A 22,319-nucleotide genomic window follows, 5' to 3' on the forward strand; every position below is an offset into this window, starting at 1 on the left:
CAGGAGCACCATGAGGTAAGCACTTTCTTGGAACAGTGGTAATAGCTAGCTTGACTAGAGTTAGAAGGTTCACATTGATTAGGAATGAAAAAGAAGAGAATGAACAAATGGAAACTTTCTGAGGCAGGGTTATAAAACTAAGCAGTGCATTATAGATTTGATATGGGTGGGAAAAAGCAGCCACTGGAGTGTGTAGTAAGCACACGGTTTTAGGAAAGAAGTCTGAATATAAGCTACAAGGTGAATGGGTAGAAATTAGAACCACAGAGCTCAACTAGAAAGCTGTTACAGCAAGTCAGATATAAACTGAAAAATCACATATTGGCTAGAGAGAGGAAGAGGGTGAAGGAGAAAAAGAATGTTTTTTAATTTAATAATAAGCAGTTAGTTATATGTAAGCATGAAGGAAGGAGATATGACTTCTGGTCCAAGAAATTGGAACAGTGATGGTACCATTGATGAAAATAAAAGAGCTGGGAAATATGTATATGTGTGCACTGAGAGAGAGGGATGACAAGAATGGAGGTTAGGGGAGTTCTGGCAATAAGTCGAGTAGAAGATAATAAATAGGGTGGTAGTTAGAAGTGGTAAAATGATCAAACGAATATGTTTTTTCAAGGTTAGAGATGCAGTAAAATCAGGGGGAAAAAATCTCCTGGTAGCCACAAGGAGATTTGTGTATATTTGTCCTAGGAGAACTTGTGCTATGCCATGACTGTCTTCTCTGCTGTAATAGAGGACAGAATTGAGCCGAAGTCATGGTCTGGCAGTGGGAGTAGAGGGTCAGCAGGATATGAGAGACTTTAAAGGGCACTACACCAGCACAAAATTACGTGTGAAGTTCAAGCTGGGTAAAGTCCATTTTATCCATGAATGAGATGATCCCTGGTCAGGTTGGAGATCTTGAGAGCCTGGAAATCTGACTATGAATAAAGAGAAAGTTCAATTCAATTAGACCTATGTCTGTAGTAAATACTAATAATAGAAGCTAAAACTTTATATAGGCCTTATGGCATTTGAAACGTTTTTGCACTTTTTATGTATTAGTTTATTTAGTCCTTATACCACCATACAGTGGCTCTGATGGTTATGGTAGTTAAGAGCCAACTTGAACCACATGGCCGGCTTCAAATCTTGGCTTCTCCTCTTACTCTGTGACCTTGTGCGAGTCATTAAACTTCTCTATGTCCCTGTTTCCTTCTTTGTGTAATAGAATAATGAAAGTACCTATCTTCTGGGATTTTCATAAGGATTAAAGGGGTATAAATAGATGTAAAGTGCTTAGAATATTTCCTGGCACATGTTAAATGCTCTACAGGTCTTAGCTATTTTCACAGGGGAATGTTCTTAGCAACAGATAGGAGTTAAAAATCTTGCTTTGTCCTGTGGTCAATAAAGGAAGTGGCAAAAATACTGTGCCCAGTAGAATCTAGTAGCTGTGGAACAAAGAGGCAGAGCCCTGTCCATCGTTATGTGCAAAGAGATAATCAGTAGTGTCAAGGAGGTCAGAGAACTGTGAAGTCAAAAGGTGAAATGAATCATCATTATGAATATCTATGTCATTGAATATGATTATAGACAATGAGAAAGCAAAAAAAAAAAAAAGGTTGATTGGGAGAAGAAGGCAATATTGATGATTTGAAGAGAAATGATGAAGTAAAGAACTAAATGGGATTGAAGGTTACAAAGAGATTGTTAGAGAATTGAGCCCAGAGTAATATATACGGCTGAGAAGCAGAAACCAGAGACATTGTTAGTCTTTGGTGACATAGGCAGACTGGGGTGGCAATATAGTTCCCCACCCCCATGGGGCTTTCATTTTCTGTAGATTTCTAAGGCTTCCTATTTCTAAAATATTGGTCTGATTTCTGCATTGGGCATCTTAATACTACTATCAGAGATAGACCAACAACTGTGCAGAACAGAGGAAAATGCAAAGTGAGTGTGCTGGTCCATTAGGACTCACTGACAGCAGCGTGGGAACAAAATTCTATAGCAGTAGTGGTTTAAATGGGTCCTTCTGTTGCAATTTTAAAGAAGCCACATAGTCTTGTGTTTGAAAGAGGAAAATGCAACAGATATAGAATACACTGATCTCCATGAATGTTTTTATATACAGGAAATTCGGGGCATTTGTCACTCTGTTATTGATTCATAAATCTGTATTTTTAGAATCTAAGTGAAGACAAACACAGTTTGCATTCATCTATCTCACAAACCAAGAATTTTCTCTAATGTGAAACAGTCCCTTCTGTGTCATCTAAAAATGTAATGTGTGTTTGAAGTTCTAACTTCTTTGTGTTATATCCACCTAATAGCATTTCGTAGTCCAGCCCCTAAGTAGGTCAATGAGTGGATACTATGTGCCTTTAAAGTACTTTGGTATCCTAAGACAGTGTGATGTGTTGAAGAGGATATACTTGAATGCCAGCTCTACCATTTATATCAACCTTGAGCACATTATTTTTCACTGAGCCTTTGATTGTCTAGAAAGCAAAAAGACGGCAACTTTAGAGAGGTCTCAGCTGAGATTACCCTTGAGGCACAACCTGAGATGAAAGTCAGTGTGCATATAGCTTATTTGTGAATATGACCCCAGGGAGCAGGAATGCGGGACTGGGAAGGAAGCAGGGAAGAAAGGAAAGGCAGTAGAGGGATGAGTTATCCAGATGTCCACCCATACTGGGTCTTAGTCTTCCCAGGTCCTTTGGAGGAGTCTTATGAAATAAGACCCAGAACTGTTGACTGGCAAGACAAAGGCAGTTGTCCCTAGGTCTGTATACCCCACTGGTCCAAGGTGGTCCGCAGGCCTTCACTCTTTCACACTTTCAGGTTGAACAAATATGAGTGCAGAGAAAAGTCCTTTGGGCACCAGCTGTGGGGTCAGAAAGCTCTAAGGCAGAAGTGAGAGGTATTAAAGGTAGGCTGGGGCATTCTAATTGGTACTTGCATGAAGTCTGTTAAAGCATGCATGAAACTGGACACTACATCAGTGGATGAGTAAGAGGTGGGATTGAGGGTTTTGATGTGGTAAATGGGAATTCCCTGCCCAGGGTTATTGTAAAAATTAAATGTAATAAACTAAAAAAACTAAAGCACACTACCTGACATGTTATAGGCTCTCGTTATAGTCCATCTCCCTGGATGATCTCATCTACTCGCATGCCAGGATTACCATCTGCATGTTGGTGCATTCCAAATCTATATCACCAGCCCAGACTGAGTTCAGACATTTATATCCTTTTGGGTCTATTTCAGGCACCTTAAAATGAACAGATCCAACATTCAGCTAGTCAGCTTCCCCTGCTTCATCCCCCATCTTTGATCATCATCTCCCTTTTCCTATGTCAGTAAATGAGGTCAGCATCCCAAGGCAGAGACTTTAACATTCATACTTTTTCCCTTTATCTCCCTCATCCCCCCATCTCCCTCATCCCACTCCTAGTCAGAAGTCATTACCAGTTCCTATCTGATCTACTCTTAAACAGCTCTCAGATGTCTGCTTCTCTTCCTTTGGGCTGCTGCCACTCTAATCCAGGCTCTCTCTTAGATTACTAGAAGTTTCCCAGTAGTCTCCTAACTCCCAGTAGTCTTGATACATACACAATATCTGCTTCCAGTAAGTTCATCCTTTTTCAGAAATGTACTCGTGTTACTCTGTTGATTGTCATCCCATTTTCCAATGCTAAGCACAGTACCTGATCCATAGTCCAACTCACTAAATATGGAAGGAGCAAAGAAGACAAGAAGGGCAAGAATTAATTTGAGAAAGGTTAGGGCAACAGTAACATTGATAAATTAGCAATATAGACAACACTTTAAACAATAAGAATAGATGAAATTATCTGTCCTCTTACCTTTATTTTCACTTTACTATTTTCGTTTTCCCTCAGGTTTCTCTCACTTTACCCATTTTTCCCCCACATTACATTTCTTCAGTCTTAGGTAGCTTCTCTATCTTCAACAAATTAAATGCAAAGTAAAATAATCATTCAGATAGTAATAGGGAGAAATAACAAATCAGTTGTATTATCCACCACTTGTATATGGAGCTTTACAATTCACAAAGCCCTTTCCTATAAATTTTATGAGCAGAGGCTTTCAGAAACTTCATCTTTTTCTTATGAAGAAATGGTGAAAACTATGCTTAATATTCACATGTGAAGAGTCCTGAGAAACATGAGATGGAAGATTGTGCTTGTCGTGCTTTCAAGCTTTATTTATGACTGTCTCAGAGATATAATGAACTGAGTATAATGTCATTTCCTTTCTCTTCATTCAGCCAAAGGGTCTCTACTGCCACCAAGTTCAATTAGCAGAACTAGCAGGATATTCTGCACTAAAATGATCTGGATCCCACATGGGGAACTTTCCAACTCAGCCGTCTCTTTCCTTCCTTCCAAGAGAGCATGTGCCCTGAGTATCCTTCTTTTTCTTGCCTTTCATCAATCACACCACAGTTAATTCCATCTCAGTCGGTCCTTTTCTTATTTGCAGGCGCACATGAATAAGCTGACCTTCAGCCTGAGCATTATTTCAGAGGAAAAGCTAATGTGAATTTGTTTCAGATTTTATATCAATTGCAGTTTTGAAATTGAAAAATATAATTGGTACAACTATTTCAGTGGGGTTTTTTTCCCATGTTTGGAGGTATTAATTTTTTGGTCCTTACTCCTTACTTCTATTTTAATCAGTATTAAAACCAATGAAATTGTTCATACTTTGCACTGGCGATGGTTCCATTCATGTTTGAAAACAGTTTGACTCTTGGTATTTGTTTCCCAGAGATTACCTCACTCTTTTCTCAGTAAAAGGAGGGAAAATTGTTGATTAATTTTGTGAAGTAGTTTCTTTTTTAGTTAAACAGTAATAAAAATGTACTGATAAACTGGCACATTAAGGAAATTGATCTTTTTTCCTTTCTTCAACAAAATATTTTCAGAAGTGAACATCCACTTGCCCAGCTCTACTGCCATTCAATCATGGAACACCATCATTTTGACCAGTGCCTGATGATTCTTAATAGTCCAGTAAGTACCTAATTTATTGTTGTGGAATTTTAAAAGAGAGCTTCATAAATTCAGTTTTATTTTTAGTTCTTGGATTTATTCCCAGCATCATAAATTCTTGCACATACTTTATTCCTTTTTGGGTAAGGAAGGCAAAGCCAAAACATTTGAGATCCTCACAGCCTCACTTCTCTAGACAACCAGAACTGTCTACATGTTGCCTGATAAGGGAAATTTGGTTATTCTACTCTATGTGACTATTCCAAATTAGAAACAAACAAAAATGTGTATTTTGTGGCTCTCAGTTAATTCTGCTTTTTTTGAAATGAAGTGGTTTCTATAGCTCAAGCATTTGTTTTCACAAAGCAATACCTTTTCTTCTTTTTACTGAAACTTCCAGTTACTAAGAAACAATTTTATTAAAGAATAAAGCTATTTAACTACTTGGTGAAATGAATATTTATCAACATAAGAAAGCATATGCTATGCTATGCTAAACATACTTATGTTAAGGAAAACAAGATTGATTTAATATGCACCAGGATATTAACAATGGCTGTGCTGGTGTAACAAAATTGTTAATTATTTTTGGGGGGAGGTGATTGTTCATTATTTACATTATCTCCTGTGTGTAGGTATTACCTTAATAATAAGAAAAAATGAAAGTTTTAACTATTACATTGAACATACACAATGCATGACATATAATCTTAAAACAGTTTTACCACAATATCTAAATAATAACTAAGTTTTTACCACTAAAAACTTAGTTTTACCACTAAGTTTACTCATTGGGGCTAGTTCTTTCCTGAGCCCTGGAAAAAATTCAGGGATTCCCATTACTTTTCTAGTCACGATTTTATAAGTAAAAACCCTCTAGTTACTTTAGGTCCCAATATATAGTATAGAGTTCTCAAGTCAGAAACCAAAATGTGTACGCCTGGGTAGCAGTCCAAATTCTGAACATGATTTAACGTTTCACGTTTTCTGTTACTGCACTGGTAGGCTTCTCCCATTCCCTACCTTGTGTTTCTTCTAACTCCTTCCTCTCTCCCCAACCTCCATGTAGTTTCTTACCCCTTCATACTTGGAGAATGGGAAGGGAGAATAGGTAAGAAATGTTAAAACATTCTTAACAGACTGGTACTGATGTGAGTGTCTTGCCTTTTAAGACAAGAGTCAGACACAAGTCTACTCTAGCCCCACCTCCACCCACTAAATGATAGGAGACATACACGGGAACTCCATGCCCCTCTCTCTTACCTGAGGTAAAGGGGAACTCACTCTCATGCCTCCCTCAACACCTCAGTGTGGGGGAAGAGTTAAAAGTTATATAGCCTGTTTTGGCACCCTCCTTATAAAGTCTGTATGTGGTCTAGTACAGATTTTTTTTCTACAACATGTGATTGTTTAGTATGAATTATATCATGTGTGATTGGGAGGTAGAAGGATGGTATCAGTATACCATAGACATTCTATCATTTCATACACAGCCTCCCTGGGGTAAGGGGTGCCAGAATTATAGAAGTTGAATTCTGACCTTCAGCAAGAAAGGAAAAAGCCCTCCCCTTGGCTCCTGCATATGCAGCCCTTTCCATTCTTTCTTAGGAATATTAAAAATGAGCACTTGCACCTGAGGCTCTCTCCCTCGCTTTGGACTGCTGTAGCCTCTTGGGAGCTTGCTCTTCTTTCAATGCCCACCTTAATAGCAGACTTACTGTCTCAACAATCAATTCTATATGCATGATTGTAGGTCCCCCACAAACCAGCATTTCTACTTGATTGTTTTTGTCCATCTTTAATGTCCTCAGAGATAGCCTCCAGACCAGCCAGACTGGCCCGTCCAGGATACTTCCAGAGGAACCAATTCTTGGTTTGGTTTGTGCTCTGGTTACAAAGTTGCATAGGTTTTGAGTGGTCTTTCCCAATACCATTTTTTTGCACAATCCATGTTATTTTTAGTGTACAGTTTTTCAGAACTGAAATTTCTCAGGAATGTATATGTCATGTTATAGTAGGAATATCTGTACTTTTGCTATCTGTGTGTTTCCACTAAAACTTTCATTTCAATATCCCATTACAAATTTAGCTCCAAAGAAAGAAAATATGCTTTTTTAAAAGCATATTTTACAATATTCCTATCAACTGACCTGTTACTATGTAACTTATTACGTAATATGTTGTTGCTTAATATATAAGGAATCTGGTTATCTATATGGCTGGCTCAAATTATAAGACCTATCTATATATTCTATCTTTGTAAGCATAATTACACAAGAAATTATATCCTCAGCCTTTGGGAGTAAAAAGTAAAAATATAGCACCAAAAGACATTTCATCTTCCACTTGAAATTATTTTATCTTAAAATAAGTATCAGAAGGTATTTTCTGAATAGTTTTCTGTTTAGCCTAGAATCTAAAATGATTTAGTATTTAAAATAATGTTTATGGTTGTAATTATAGATTATTGTCATTAATTAGATCCATGCCACGATTTCGGCATCTAGTTATCCTCTAACCAATGTGTTTTGCCCTCAGCCTAACATACCCGGAAGTTCCACTGCCTTCATAACAAATCCTCTGCCTTCAGGTCTCTTTCCTAAGCATCTGGGTTTTTCTTGGCCCTAAGATATAGGAAGCATATCTGACTCAACTTAGAGATGTTGTTTTGATTGTATTATGAGTGCCTGGTCTATGTATTTTACTTAGTTCAAGGTTAGAGAACCACTATGCTTTAAATTACAGACAAGAAATAAAAAATAGTTACATAGTGAAAACTTTGAATGATTTGCACATGGATTAGCTACCTTTTAAATATTCCTTATAGATGTTTCAACCCACGCTTTCTTTCTCCACTGACCAGTAAGCACCCTTTGGCTCATGCCCTTTACCCATCTATATTAAGATGTCCCTAAGGAATATGCACTGTTATCATAACTGACCAAGTTAAAATTATATAAATTTGCACCAGAAATGTTATTGGATTTATTTAAAATGCCATAGAGAAGTTCCTTTTTTCATACACCATTGTTTAAAAATTTTACCACTTCATTCTTCATATCCATTAATATGGCTTTGATTTTTTTCAAAGTTTTACACTTGCTGTTAAATTATAGCAATTAGTCTGCCCTGTGGAAAAGAATAGCTTTAGATTTTAAGTCTGGACTAAGGCTTAAGGAGTATAAAAGTTGGAAAAACATGCGTATGTAGGCAGATGAAGCATCATGAAGCAGTTTACATGTATGACAGAGGGGTGGGGTAGGAACATAGAGGAGAAACATTATTTCATGGTATTTAAGTATGCCCTCCACATTCATGAGTTTAGAATACTGGGCATGTGTTTAAGATATGTGAATGTGTTTCCAGATTTTGTTCTTGTCCGCAGCTTCTCCAGGGTGCTAATGTTGGTTTTCTTTTTTTATAAAGGGCAATCAGATTCTCAGTGGCCTCTCCATTGAAGAATATAAGACTACATTGAAAATAATCAAACAAGCTATTTTAGCTACAGACCTAGCACTATACATTAAGTAAGTTTTAAGAAATAACCTGAGAAATAGGTCTTTGAAGTCTTTGCATTGTTTCAAACTTTTGACATCCATACTGAGAAATTTCAAAACACAAATGTCCTGGCAAAACTGCTTATCAGACTATGGAGCAGTTTCTTAAAGGGTAGCCAGAAAAGTCTACTCCTTTGGCTTACTTACTGCTGAACATTAAGAATATCTATTATTTCTGATGTTTATCTACTGCTGTGTCTCTGAAACTATATACAAATCTAATAGCCATCTCAAGGTCAGTCATTCCAAGCCATGTTGTCCCAAGATTATATAAGTCATTTGCTTTTCCTCCTTTCCCTTGCTCCCCACAACTTCTGACCATTTCAGGACTCCTTTATACCGTTGTTCAAGCTTAGTTGGGCAGGAAAAGGAGTTATTGCCAAGCAAGTAACTCGTTTCTTTTCATTTGATTTTGGCAGAAGAATATTTATGTAGAACTTTGAAGTTGTTGATTCTAAAATAAGAGTATACATTAGAGTCATCTCTTTGATTATGCATATTCATGATTAAACTGCCTTTCTAAAAACTAGAAAACACTTTCCTGCATTTGAGCAATCATAAGTTTCCAACTCCTAGCTGAGATCTTTGATGCATGTGTAGGAATGAGGGGAGTCAGGGAATCACACTCAGGATTTCCTTGTAACAAGAGTCTCTCTTCTTCTGTAAGGGATTCACATTTATGGTTATAGTCACTCTTAGGAGAAGTAAAAACCAAATAGAATAAACACACAAAAACATCTGCCAGATATCTACTCTTATACATCTAGAAGTAACTGTATGTGCCTACTTAATTGGTTTTTAGAGCATTTTGAGGTTAAGACAAAATAATATATATCAATAGTATACTTCAGTTTATTAGAAATAATTGCAGAACAAGGATTATCAAATTACCAAGAATTTGAAAAATACCTGTAACCACAATGGCTTTCCAACCTTTACAGGCCACATGGGTCTCTCTTTTGAATCCTTATGAAACCTGCTTTTTATCTTTTATAATCATACACTATCAGTTTTATTACCTAAGTTTTTCTTGAGTCTTGTGTCTCCAGGTAGATATTAAACACTGCAAAAAGAAAAATTTTTGTCTTATCCCTTCTCAAAATGCTTAACAATACTGGGCACGTAAGAGGTATTCACTGTACACCGAATATTATTATATTCACTGAAAAATAACAAATATTATTTTAAACTTTACCTAGTCTTTATTTACTTCAGAGGCACTTTGCAACTTTATATACTTTTTATCCTCTCTCATGAAATAAATGATAAACTGAAACCTATAGATTATGCCGTACACTTAAAATATCTGAAATCATTCTCAGCATCAAATTTTTAACTCATACTGTTTCATTTTTCTTAAAATAACAAATATTCAAGAATTGAAATTACCACTATTTGTGATCTATAGTTAAAAATTAGGTGAGATTTAATGTTTCATCAAAAGCAAATGATAGAAGGGGGAAAGTGAGGTATTAAAGATTTGTAAATGATGATTTTTTATACTGGGTTCTAAGATGGGAAAAAAATAGAGGTGTTTTTTTTAACCAAAAATTTACTCCATGAGTCTTTGTAGAACAAAGGCATAAGAGCCCGGGTAATTGTTATATAACTAGCAATTTTTTTTTTTTTAAACGTTATAGGAGGCGAGGAGAATTTTTTGAACTTATAAGAAAAAATCAATTCAATTTGGAAGATTCTCATCAAAAGGAGTTGTTTTTGTAAGTAGGTTAACTATCTTTAAAGCTGAAGTTTTTTATCTAGTTAATTTTGTCACCATTTTTTCTCACTATTAGTTTTTATTGCAATTATTTGTTATAACATGATGATTTTAAAACCTGTCAGATTTTTCCAGAGGGTTGTACAAAGAGTAAATTTGAATATTTACTTGAAAAGAAGTGCATTTGCAAATCCAAGTGAATGAATTGTTTCTTTGTTCTAGAAAAACCTTTAAAATGTGGTAGAGTATCAATATATGGCTATAGGTTTCCCTTATTCATTTTCCTAATTCATTGTAATGGAAGTGCTGAAAATGGAATTATAAATCTTGTGGAAGTAAGATGTAGCTGCAAAGTGTTTACTTCTCCTAAAGAAAATCTGAAAAGGTAGAGCAGGGAAGTCAGAGTCCATACATGGAAGCAATACTATAAAGTCTCTATGATGAAAACAGTTTGATATTGTTGGAAGATCAGTGGAACACAGTAGAAAATCTAGAATTGCAAAAGACATGTAGTATGTAATAAAGATAACATTCCTAGTGACTGGAGGAAAGAGATCAGTAGATAACCAAATGGAAAAAGACAAAATTGGATCTACTCTACAGACTTAAATTCCAACTGAAGCATAGAGTTCAATGTAGACACTTAAATCATACAAGCAGTGAATAAAAATATAGGTGGATTCTTCTATAACCTAGGAGTGAAAAAAACTTTCCTAACTATAATTCAACATGCAGAAACAATAAAGGAAAAGGCTGAAAAATGTGATTAATCATTCAAAGGCTTTTCATGTAGAAGTTAGCATGTGTGTGGAGTGAATTAGGATGACCTACTATGATTTCTGATATAAGACTTTCATCAGTATGATACCTGATGTTATACTTTAATGGTTAATTATTAGTAATTAATGTACTTTCATCATACTGTGACGGTGTGATGAAATATAGAATGGAATACTAAGGTGACAAAAATAATAAAAGCAGGCAAGATTTTACCCAAGATTAATAATTTTTCAGTCTGCCAATCTGGAGCTAAATGAGGCAGTTTGAGGACAAATTCCCAAAGTTCAAAGGAAAACTGAAACAATGATGCTCTGTTCTAACTGTATCAGTTAGACTTTCATATACATTGTTTCTTTTTCTTTGGTCTTTATAAACTGCCATTTCCATTGTTTAGAGGGTTTTAACTTTTTTTATTAGTAACTATTTACTGAGGGTATATAATAACACAAAAGTAAATAGGAGTTTTGGATTTCTTTTTTCCATAACAGAGCAATGCTGATGACAGCGTGTGACCTTTCTGCAATTACAAAACCCTGGCCTATTCAACAACGGGTATGTTGCTTAGTGACAATAACAGTAATAATTAAAAAGTCAAAATAACATTCTACCCAGCAATTCCACTACTAGGTATCTACCTAAAGAAAAATAAATCACTATATAAAAAAGACACTTATATGTTCATCACAGCACCATTTATTATATCATAGCAAAGTCATGGAACTAACCCAAGTGTCCATCAACAGTTGATTAGATAAAGAACATGTGGTACATATGCACCATGGAATACTATGCAGGCATAAAAAGAATCAAGTCATGTTCTTTGCAGCAACATGATTGGAGCTGGAGGCCAATTATCCTTAATGAACTAACTAACTCGAAACAGAACATCAGACACTGCACATTCTCACTTATAAGTGGGAGCCAAACAGTGGGATACATGGACATATAGATGGAAATAACAGATACTGGGGACTCCAAAAGGGGGAAAGGTGGGAAGAGAACAAGGGGTGAAAAACTACCCGTTGGGTACAATGTTCACTATTTGGGTAATGGGTATACTAGAAGCCCAGTCCCCACCAATACACAATATACATATATACCAGACATGCACATATACCCCCTAAATCTAAAATAATTTTTTTAAGTTTTTACTCTTAAAGGTAGCTTCTGAAGTAAGTATGGAAATTTTTTTTGGAATTTTTAAGTAGTATTAAAAACCGGTATTTGGACATACAAAGGCTTTTCTTTTTAGAAGATGCATTTGCACATAATATTTGTAAGATATATTAAGAAAGAGAGCATCTACATTAACACAGCAAAAACATCGCTGTTGATAAGTTTTCATTTCAGTATTATAAGTTGAGCGTACCTAATTCAAAAACCCAAAATGCCCCAAAATTCAAAGTATTTTGAATACTGACATGACACTTACAGGAAATGCTCATTGGACCAGCATTTTAGATTTCAGATTTTTTGATTTGGGATATAACTTATACTTCTGGCTTGTTTCTTAAGGTCATCCCTTTAATGACCTTGAAAATTAGAAGCAGCAAAATTACTTTTCTTATGGTTAGCCTTCTAGACTATGCCTCAGCTCTAAATAGACATTAACAAGTAGAACATGGAGATTTCTGGGGCTTGTAGATATAGGAATTATTGATATAAGATGTCAAGAAGGTTCTGAATGGAGCCTGTTACCAGGAGGCTAGAAAAAAATCTTTCCCTCTAACTAAGTAACTGCTATAATGTTTTGCAGAGGCGATACAGGCTCAGAAAAGTGATGGATGTCCATGCAGTGACATATATATTGTGTTTTTTTTTTTTTTCAAGATTTCATTTTGAGTCCTTAATGTGCTATTTAGGATTGTTGACAGCCTGCTGTTGGTCAAGGCTCTGGGCTGCGTAGTCAGGTAGCCTAGTAACTCTTCCTACAGTCTCATCTCATGAAACAGACATGCCGAGAAAACAAGATCAAAACTCATTCTCCATGTGCCAAAGCCAACACACCATAAGCACTTAGGTGATCTTTACCTACCTTCCTGCTACATAATAAACAGGACTATATGCCTGTTTCTAACCAGGGAAGATAATAGAAGAGGGAAGAATGTGTCTTCTTATATCCTTTCTTTCTCCTGAATCAAACCCTTGTACATACCGTTTTATGGGGGGAAAATAAATGAAGGAAGAAAACGTTTTTAAATAAAATTAAAAGGGAAAAATGTTGGAGGCTACCAAAGAGAGAGAGATGTACCTAAGTGAAAAAGAGTATAATGGAATAGTCAAGAGAGCATGCTTTGGATGTGGACTACTTGTCTTCAGGTATCAAGCTGCTGCTTATTTGCTGTAAAATGGAGATATATAGCTCCTAACAGGGCCTTCATTCACAGTCTCTGTTTTAAAGAATGATACGCTTTTCGTTGTCAAAACTGAGTCTGTTATTTATTTCAGATAGCAGAACTTGTAGCAAGTGAATTTTTTGATCAAGGAGACAGAGAGAGAAAAGAACTCAACATAGAACCCACTGTAAGTATGAAACCTTGTTGGTAGGAATTCAAATGCATTGTTTTAAAGTTGTAGACTCCTTTTTATGGTCCTATGGCATCTTTCCTTAGGACCACAATTTCTGATTTTGTTAAAACTTTTTTCTCATTGGAAGAATTATACATATTCATTACAGAAAGCAAAAGCAATAAAAGGCATAAAAAAGACACTTGGGGTCATCATATTGTATCACTGTTTTTTTGTAATTTGTTTTTTCCGCTTAAGTATTACAAACCACTTTTCATCTTAACAAATATTCTTATGTACTATCATGATTACATGAAATAGATGTAACCATAATTTACCTACTTCCCTTGGTGTAATGTTTGCAGTGTTCACTGTTACAAACAGCACTGTGATAAACATCTATCATAGATGTTTCACTCCTACTCCTTGGTTCCTGCCATCAAAAGAATTTAATAAAGAAGCTGTGGCTGATAGGGAAAGGAAGGAGAGATACCAAAAGAAACATGGAGGAAAAAAGACCAGATGTCATGCCACCACCACTGTCTCCCCAGTTTTCTCAGTATTCTACTTCTTTACTCCTTTGTTCAAAGTTCTCCTCAGAAATGTGTTCACAGCAGTGTTTCATCTATAATAGATGTTTATCACAGTGCTGTTTGTAATAGTGAACACTGCAAACATTACACCAAGGGAACTGATAAACCGCTAAACCTCATTCTTCATTATCTTGTTAGCATAAATTCCCAGTTGTCATGTTGAAGGGCAAACAGTATTTAAAGGTCTTTGATACATACTGCCTTTTTACATAGAGCAGGGATCTCAAATACAAGTGAAGATTCCTCTCAACCCACTTCTGTTTTTTAGAATGAGTTTCCTTGAAATGAAACATAGAGTTTTCTTTTCTTTTCTTTTCTTTTTTTTTTTGTATTAATTGCTATCTGACCTTCCTAGGCTAACCCACTGATTCACCTTTCTAGAGCCAGCTTTCATTGTGTTCTTTAAATAAATGCTACACAGTGGCTCATGCCTGTGATGCCAGCACTTTGGGAGGCCAAGGCAGTCAGATCACTTGAGGTCAGGAGTTCTAGACCAGCCTAGCCAACATGGTGAAACCCCTTCTCTACTAAAAATAAAAAAATTAGCCAGGCTTGGTGCTGCACACCTGTAATCCCAGCTACTCGGGAGGCTGAGGCAGGAGAATAGCTTAAACTCGGGAGGTGGAGGTTGCAGTGAGCTGAGATGGCACCATGGCACTCCAGCCTGGACAACAGAGTGAGACTCCATCCCCAAAAATAATAAAATACTAACTAACTAAATAAATAAATGCACATCTCTGTGTTTGGTCTGTATTTGTATTTTCAGGATCTAATGAACAGGGAGAAGAAAAACAAAATCCCAAGTATGCAAGTTGGGTTCATAGACGCCATCTGCTTGCAACTGTATGAGGTATTTATATGAAAACTACTAGACTTGCTAAACTTGGACTGTTATGAATTAGAACCTAAATTAAAGAGATTAATATTAGGTGCCTATTTTTTGCTTCTAAATCAAGAAATAAAATTATTACTAGTATGGTTTCTTTTACTGATGAATATGTTTGTACTGAACAAGGAACACATACAAATATCTATTGAGTGCCCACTATGTGCTAATCTCCAACAAATTGATTTGGGGATGCTAAGAAGAATTATGTGCCAGTATTACCCTCAAGGAACAAACTGTATATACTGTGCATTAGCATATTCTTTTTTTAAGTCTAAATTTTAGCCTAAATAAAGAAAAGTAATCCAACTTTTTCTCATTGTCATAATGTGGCTTTACTCTAGTTATAAAAATTTTCTGAGAATTAAAAGGAGGTAGGTAGAATATTGCAGGTTCCCATTTCCACATATTTGCTGGCTTGGCTTTTGGATGGGGGGGTGGTTATTCTAGGCAAATGGATTCTCCCTAAAACATCTAATTTATTAGTTTAGATGTTTATGACTCAGATGCAGAAAGAAGAGGTTGTCTTTGTCTTTGAAAGTTTAAACAGAGAACTATTGTAAGTTTTAATTATTTGGAAAAAGAACATTTGTCATGGAGTTATCATAGAATGTCAAAACCAGAAAAAGAAAAAAAAAAAAAACCTAGAAATTTTCTAATCCAGATGTTTCAGATTTAGTAATTGAACTTGTCAAGTTCATCTTCCAATGAGACAGATTATTTGTCCCAAACAGGTGGTTAGTGGGAGAGGTGCATCTACAGTCCGGTTCTCACTCCTACTCCAGGGTTCTCGCCATCAAAAAATTTAATAAAGAACTGTGGCTGACAGGAAAAGGAAGGAAAGATACCAAAAGAACCATGGAAAAAAAAAAAAAACAGGTGTCATGTGCCACTGTCGTCTCCCCATTTTTCTCAGCATTCTACTTGTTTACTCCTTTGTTCAAAGTTCTTCCTCAGAAGTATGAAGTGTGTTCAGAGCATTGTTTCAAACACTTGGACATCTCGTTATTTCCATAACAGATGCTTTCCTTATTGATTGGATTAAGAGTTTCTCCATTAAAAATACTAATGGCTCTTTTGATTTTTCTCTATCCCTGTAAATACAGTCAACATAGTAATCACATCACCTATTATAGATGTTATCCTTCTACTATATATATATATGTATGTATGTATGTATACAAGTATTCATTTCATTTGAATCTGCTGTTGAAATTCTATATGATACTGACATGTATTTTTAACATTATTACAGAAATAGTTATGTTCTCACTGTAGAAAAATCAGAGGTCGGGCATGGTGGCTTAGACCTCTAATCCCAGCACTACTTTGGGAGGCCAAGGCAGGTGGATCACTTGAGCTCAGGAGTTCGAGGCCAGCCTGGCCAACATGGTGAAACCCCATCCCTACAAAAAATAGAAACATTAGCCAGGTGTGGTGGCATGCGCTTGTAGTCCCAGCCACTTAGAAGACTGAGGCAGGAGAATTGCTTGAGTAGGGGAGGAGGGGGTTGCAGTGAGCTGAGATCCACACCAGTACACTCCAGCCTGGGCAATGGAGTGGAAACCTGTCCTAAAAAAAAGAAGAAAAAGAAAAATCAGAATTACTGAGAAGCAAAAAGGAAAATAAAACCAGTTACAATCCACTACCCAGAGAAAACTACAGATAACATATCAATGTATATGCTTTATGACATTTTCATATACTTTTCATTTAACAATAATTCATTAATTGCCTTTTGCAATCCATAATGTCATTATATCCGTATTTTATGTATCAAATGTGTTTCTGTGAGGGTTCTTTTTTTTTTATTCTGTAGGGGATTTTCCAGTGACAACCTATTGTTGAGTATTTGTAATTTTAAGTGTTTCACTATTAGGAAGAAATCTGAAATGAACATTCTTGTGGCTAAATATTTATGGCACTATAATTGGTACACAATAATGCCACACCGAATTATGAATCTTTATTATAATATAATCCTGGATAAAAGCCTATTTAATGGTACAATGTATGAAACCATTCCCTAGAAAAACACAAAAACTAAGCAGCTCCTGATACAGCCACACTGAGGGAGAGCCAACTGTACTACATGGAAACAAAAGGGCTTTTTCCCTACAAGTGGATTCCACACAGACCTGCCTCCCTAGCACAGGAATGTTATTTTGGAATGTGTGTTTGCTCTGGCTCTCAGCATGTACTCCTTATCTGTAGTGTTTTAGAAGAACCATGTGTAAATGATCTGTGTATGTGCTCACACAGCTTGTGAAAATTTCAGCAGTGAGTCTGCTCATGAAATGAGTGGCCCTTTGTAACAGGCCTGTGGGAGAGGGCTTATTTCCTGGCTTCCCTCTAGCTGTTTGCTTTCTTTTTTTTCTTTAGGCCCTGACCCACGTGTCAGAGGATTGTTTCCCTTTGCTAGATGGCTGCAGAAAGAACAGGCAGAAATGGCAGGCCCTTGCAGAACAGCAGGAGAAGATGCTGATTAATGGGGAAAGCGGCCAGGCCAAGCGGAACTGAGTGGCCTGTTTCATGCAGAGTTGAAGTTTACAGAGACGGTGTGTTCTGCAATATGCCTAGTTTCTTACACACTGTCTGTATAGTGTCTGTATTTGGTATATACTTTGCCACTGCTGTATTTTTATTTTTGCACAACTTTTGAGAGTATAGCATGAATGTTTTTAGAGGACTATTACATATTTTTTGTATATTTGTTTTATGCTACTGAACTGAAAGGATCAACAACATCCACTGTTAGCACATTGATAAAAGCATTGATTGTGATATTTCGTGTACTGCAAAGTGTAAGCAGTATTCTTGCACTGAGGTTTTTTTGCTTGGGGACTATTTTAAATAATTGGTTTTTATGTTTTCTGAATTACCATTTTTTCAAGACTGTTTGGAATCTTTCCTTTTTCAAAAGTAAGTTAGGAGCAAATTAGCATACATTCTGTGACATTTAAAGCCTTTACAGGATAGTGAAAAATGGTGGCTGAGTGGATTTTAAGGAGAAATAATTGTATTTGTCAACAATGTCTTTTTTAAAAAGTTAAGGCACTCTGAAACAAATGGAAAGTACTATGAAACTGTACTGTAAAGAAAACATTATTTAATTGACTTGCTGTTTTGTGAGAGAACAGGCCAGAGAGAACTTTGTCATTTCAGTGCAGTACATTTTTCTAAAGGCTACCCATAAAATCACTTCATCTCACCTACCTGATGCAAAGCAGGTGAAACCTTAGGAGATGATCCAGTCACTGACTTGATTGAGGGATAAGTGTGATCTAGAAATGGAATGGCCTTGGATGTCTGTCGGTGAAGAAAATGTTCTGTTAGAAGATCTCTCTAAGAGTTTTTTTTTTTCCTTCTGGACTTTCTTTTCAAAATAAAAGTGACAATTGGAGTATTGACCTGAAGTGAGACGTGACTATAGATAAGAGAGTACAAAATGACTCTTTTTCCTGTCAATTGAAATTTAAAGAAAAGTTTTAATTATATAAATAGCAAAGGGCTATTGCCAATACTGGGGTCAAAATTGAATTTGAGGAACAGTGGGTAAGACACTTTATGCCTGAATAACATTTAGCAGTATCGTAATTGAAAAATTACCATATTTTGATGTATAGGACAAGTCAACTGAGATCCAGAGAATTCTGGATGTGAATGCTAAACACTGGCCCTTAACTCATATTCAATGGTATTTTCTTCCCATAGCATTTAGTATAGTTAACATTTTCTTAGAATTTGAGCCCATTTGAACAGATTAATATTCTACATGTGTGCCCCTAAATACACATTTATTCAATATTGGAGAAATACATAATGAATTAAGCAACTGGTCTAGGAAGGGAAAATTTATTTCAAATATGCAGGAATGTTTGGATTTGGGGAGAGTAGAAAGGAGAGATTTGCTTGATTTGTTAATTTCTACCTCCAACCCACAAAAAAAGATATTTGTTCTGAGTTTCTATCACTAATTTGGACAGAAAATTTCTTAAGGATATGGTAATGCAGCATTCTCAAGGACCTTTCACCAAAATGTGTTTTCCATCTGTTTCCGGATTCTCCTAAATTTTGCCTAAAATTCAATATGTTCCTTAAGTTTTTAAAATTCCGAGTGTGTATATGTATCTTGACATAATGCGGTTTTATTTTTATCATTCTGGTTAAAAAAAACACAAAAAATAGAAGCAAACCCCATTGTGTTGCCGTTATTTTGTATTTGGTAAAGGTTAATCTAGGAAGTTACCAACTGTTTAATGCTATATGTATTGTATACTTGTATTTTCAGGATATTTTATTTTTTTGCCATACATATAAAATTTGTAAGGTTGCCCCTTGGCGGCACTGGTATGTAAAATACACAGACTATCACTAAAATAATAGCTATATATACATACAGGTGTATACTTATGCATGCATACATAAATCCTTAGTAAGGAAAAATTACTTAAAGAATAGCAATCTTTAATAAACCTTTTTATTACATTGTGATTTAGCAGTTATGCTAAAATATGTACTTATACTTTAGTAGTTTGTTTGGTCCCCTTTAGTATGTGTCACTGAGAAATTTTTTAAAGACATAGTAGATCGTGTTTAGAGGCTTTGTATGTGTGTCATTTTAATAAGCAAGAAGATATATTTAGATTAGAAATGGTTTAGTCTGCCTTTGAATAATGTTTATTTTACTTTACTTGTTTAGACATTAAAAGAAGCTGGGCAATGCCTATTTTATTTTATTGTTGGATATTTCAGTTCATATAAAGAAGAATACTTCTTTAGGGCCGGTTAATTGGCTCAAATAATTTTTAATTTCCTTTCCAGTGAATCTTCTCAAGTTGGAAAAATATACATATAGTCCTCCTTCACCTTACTCTATATTTACATTACCCATAACTAGCAAGAAGTACTTGTTCTAGATTTTTTGTTTGTTTAGTTATAAGAGTAACATGATACCATTTAATTTCAATTTTTAGCCAGAAAAGTCCCCACTATTTTACTAACTTGTTAAAAGCTATCTATGTAATTGCCTGGCCTTATGTTTTTCAGTAGATTAGACTGTGCCAATCACAATCCTGGGAGGATTTGTGTAAGTCACTTAACCTCTGTGTGCCTAAACAAGTTGTGCTTTTTTTAAAGGAGTTATGTTTGGGCAAAGCCTTTGTCTTCAAGCAAAATGTCACAGAAGGCAGCTACTTTATAAGCCCAATGGGCGGTGGAGACCACTGTCAGAAATGGGATATTAGTGTAGAGAGAAGGTGATCTATTCCCATGTGTCATTTCTAATGTTGAGTTTCCAAGACTGAACAAAGAGAATATATTTATTCAGCTTCACTTGCAGATCACTAGTGAATGTGAGATTTAGAGCTCATTGGGTACATTGCTTCAAGGTACAAACCCAGGATGATGATGTTGTCATCACTGTCTTTTTATTTTGAAGAATAGTTTCATTTAATGGGAGTATTAGAGATAAGAAAGTATATGAAAATATACTGGAAATATTGGATTCTTGGAGAAAACTGTTCAGTCACAGATATATTCTTGCCTAGCAGTGAAGTGCCTTTATTTTCAGCATAGCAAACAAATATTAGACCTGTTCCAATTTGATTTACAGTTTTTTTCTGTGTTTTTCACCAGATTGTACTCCTAAAACTTAACAGGCTATCACAAGCAATTGTCTTTTGTTTACAAGATTGATTTAAAATGAGAGGATAAAAAAGTCATCATTATCCTCTCTTATGAATAACTGTAGTCAAAATAAGGTGGCACAATTTAATTGTTTTGTGTCAGAAATACATTGACCCGCCTTTTATTGAGTCCTGCCACACGTTAGGTACTGTGCTCAGCTGTGGAGACAGAGCAGTGACCTCAAGGAGCTCACAGTCCCTGAAGGAGGTGCTGGAGAAGACACTTAGCTTATGATACTGCCGATTTAACATGAGAACACAGGGTATACTGCATCACTTCCATTTTCATCAATAACATATGTTTTATGTACCTTCTTTACCTGAAACTTACTAAGAATCTACCAGTGAACAAACATCCTGTCTTCTTGCAAGTATGAATCAGTTAACCTGTTGATAGTTGAAGAACACTTTAGGGGTTTTGTATTCTTGTATATAGTTTATTTTTTCCATATGCTAGCCAGGTAAAGATTACACAGTTCTTTAGGACTGTTAAGTTGTGCATGGTTTTGGACCCCTTCTGCTCTACTACAGAGAGCAAAGAAGAAAGTATTAAAGCTCACTTTACCATTCCATATACTTACTAAAAGCCTGTGTAAACATATCTTAATGAATGTTGTTGAAAGCAATGTAAATAGTTGAACATATAAATTTATATTACAGTTTAAGAAAAGAAAACCTTATGAGGCATCACTAGCCACTGTTAATATCTATTTGTATTCTTATACCTTTTCAATATATTTGAACAAATATAGTTTCTGGCACTATTTTTATACTCGGAAAAGGAGTTACTATGTATATTATGCTTAGCTTTTAAGTCATTTTAAATAACCATGAATGTTGATTTCATTTCTTTCCTTTCCTCCATCATGAGAGTCATTTCAGATGACTCTTTTATGACAAAATCACTTTAAAGGAACAACTTACCTCCGATTCTTGTATAAAGTCATGAGATGGTCAAGGTGGTTTTCCGTTGTGCAGATTCTTCACCTGTCAGTGGTTTCCTCATTTTGCCATGCTTTGTAAAAATAAAAAGAATGAACAAGTCAGTATGAATACTGTGTGATTATTAGGGGACTCTGAATTTTAAGTGTGGTGAATTAATAGGGGAGTTTGGATTTTAGGCAGGGAGAATGGGCCCAATAGTTTGAGAGACTTTAATCAAGCTAACCTGTGATCCTATTAGCTGAAGAAAAGTAATCCTTTCCTTAGTCTAGACTCTTCTCAGTAATAGTCTTCCTTTTATTAATACTCTTTGCTGCCAGTTTGGGGGTATGTTTTCCATCTCCTTCTCACTTCAAGTCAATAATGACTCTTTGGAGGGTGATTATTACCAGCCTGATGCTACATGAGGAGCTGAGGCTTGGAGCTCAATACTTGACCAAATGGCATGAGCTGGATTTGAGCCCAGATCTGTCTAGTTGCAAATCAAGGGTCTATTCCTTAGTTCTCTTTTTGAATTTAAATTTATAAAGGTCTCACATCTACTCTTACAAGTCAAATGGGCTATCTGGAAGCATTACAGACAGGAATTCCCTCACCCAGCAGGTTTGGTTTGTCTTGAGTTTTTACAGTTAACATTTCT

General features: G+C 35.7%; 1 protein-coding gene and 1 long non-coding RNA gene across 4 annotated transcripts in view; one reads left to right on the forward strand and one right to left on the reverse strand.

Moving 5' to 3' along the window:
* The window catches only part of LOC105519354, a 54,340-nt gene extending 35,981 nt beyond the window's left edge, over window positions 1-18,359 (reverse strand). The window contains exons 1-3 of the long non-coding RNA XR_001002953.1: window positions 18,267-18,359; window positions 3,604-3,718; window positions 3,105-3,262 (exon numbers count right to left, since the gene is read on the reverse strand). This is a non-coding gene — a long non-coding RNA (uncharacterized LOC105519354). The remainder of the gene's footprint in view (window positions 1-3,104; window positions 3,263-3,603; window positions 3,719-18,266) is intronic.
* The window catches only part of PDE5A (phosphodiesterase 5A, cGMP-specific), a 134,888-nt gene extending 113,098 nt beyond the window's left edge, over window positions 1-21,790 (forward strand). For all 3 annotated transcript variants that reach the window (XM_011952703.1, XM_011952706.1, XM_011952705.1), the window contains exons 15-21: window positions 4,943-5,030; window positions 8,436-8,536; window positions 10,207-10,284; window positions 11,552-11,615; window positions 13,512-13,586; window positions 14,931-15,014; window positions 17,433-21,790. In XM_011952703.1, the coding sequence (XP_011808093.1) occupies window positions 4,943-5,030; window positions 8,436-8,536; window positions 10,207-10,284; window positions 11,552-11,615; window positions 13,512-13,586; window positions 14,931-15,014; window positions 17,433-17,570 (628 nt within the window). In that variant the 3' untranslated portion in view covers window positions 17,571-21,790. The remainder of the gene's footprint in view (window positions 1-4,942; window positions 5,031-8,435; window positions 8,537-10,206; window positions 10,285-11,551; window positions 11,616-13,511; window positions 13,587-14,930; window positions 15,015-17,432) is intronic.
* Window positions 21,791-22,319: the final 529 nt, after the last annotated feature.

The sequence above is a fragment of the Colobus angolensis genome, unplaced genomic scaffold (assembly GCF_000951035.1).
Source record: "Colobus angolensis palliatus isolate OR3802 unplaced genomic scaffold, Cang.pa_1.0 Scaffold345, whole genome shotgun sequence".
In the NCBI taxonomy this organism is placed as follows: domain Eukaryota; kingdom Metazoa; phylum Chordata; class Mammalia; order Primates; family Cercopithecidae; genus Colobus; species Colobus angolensis.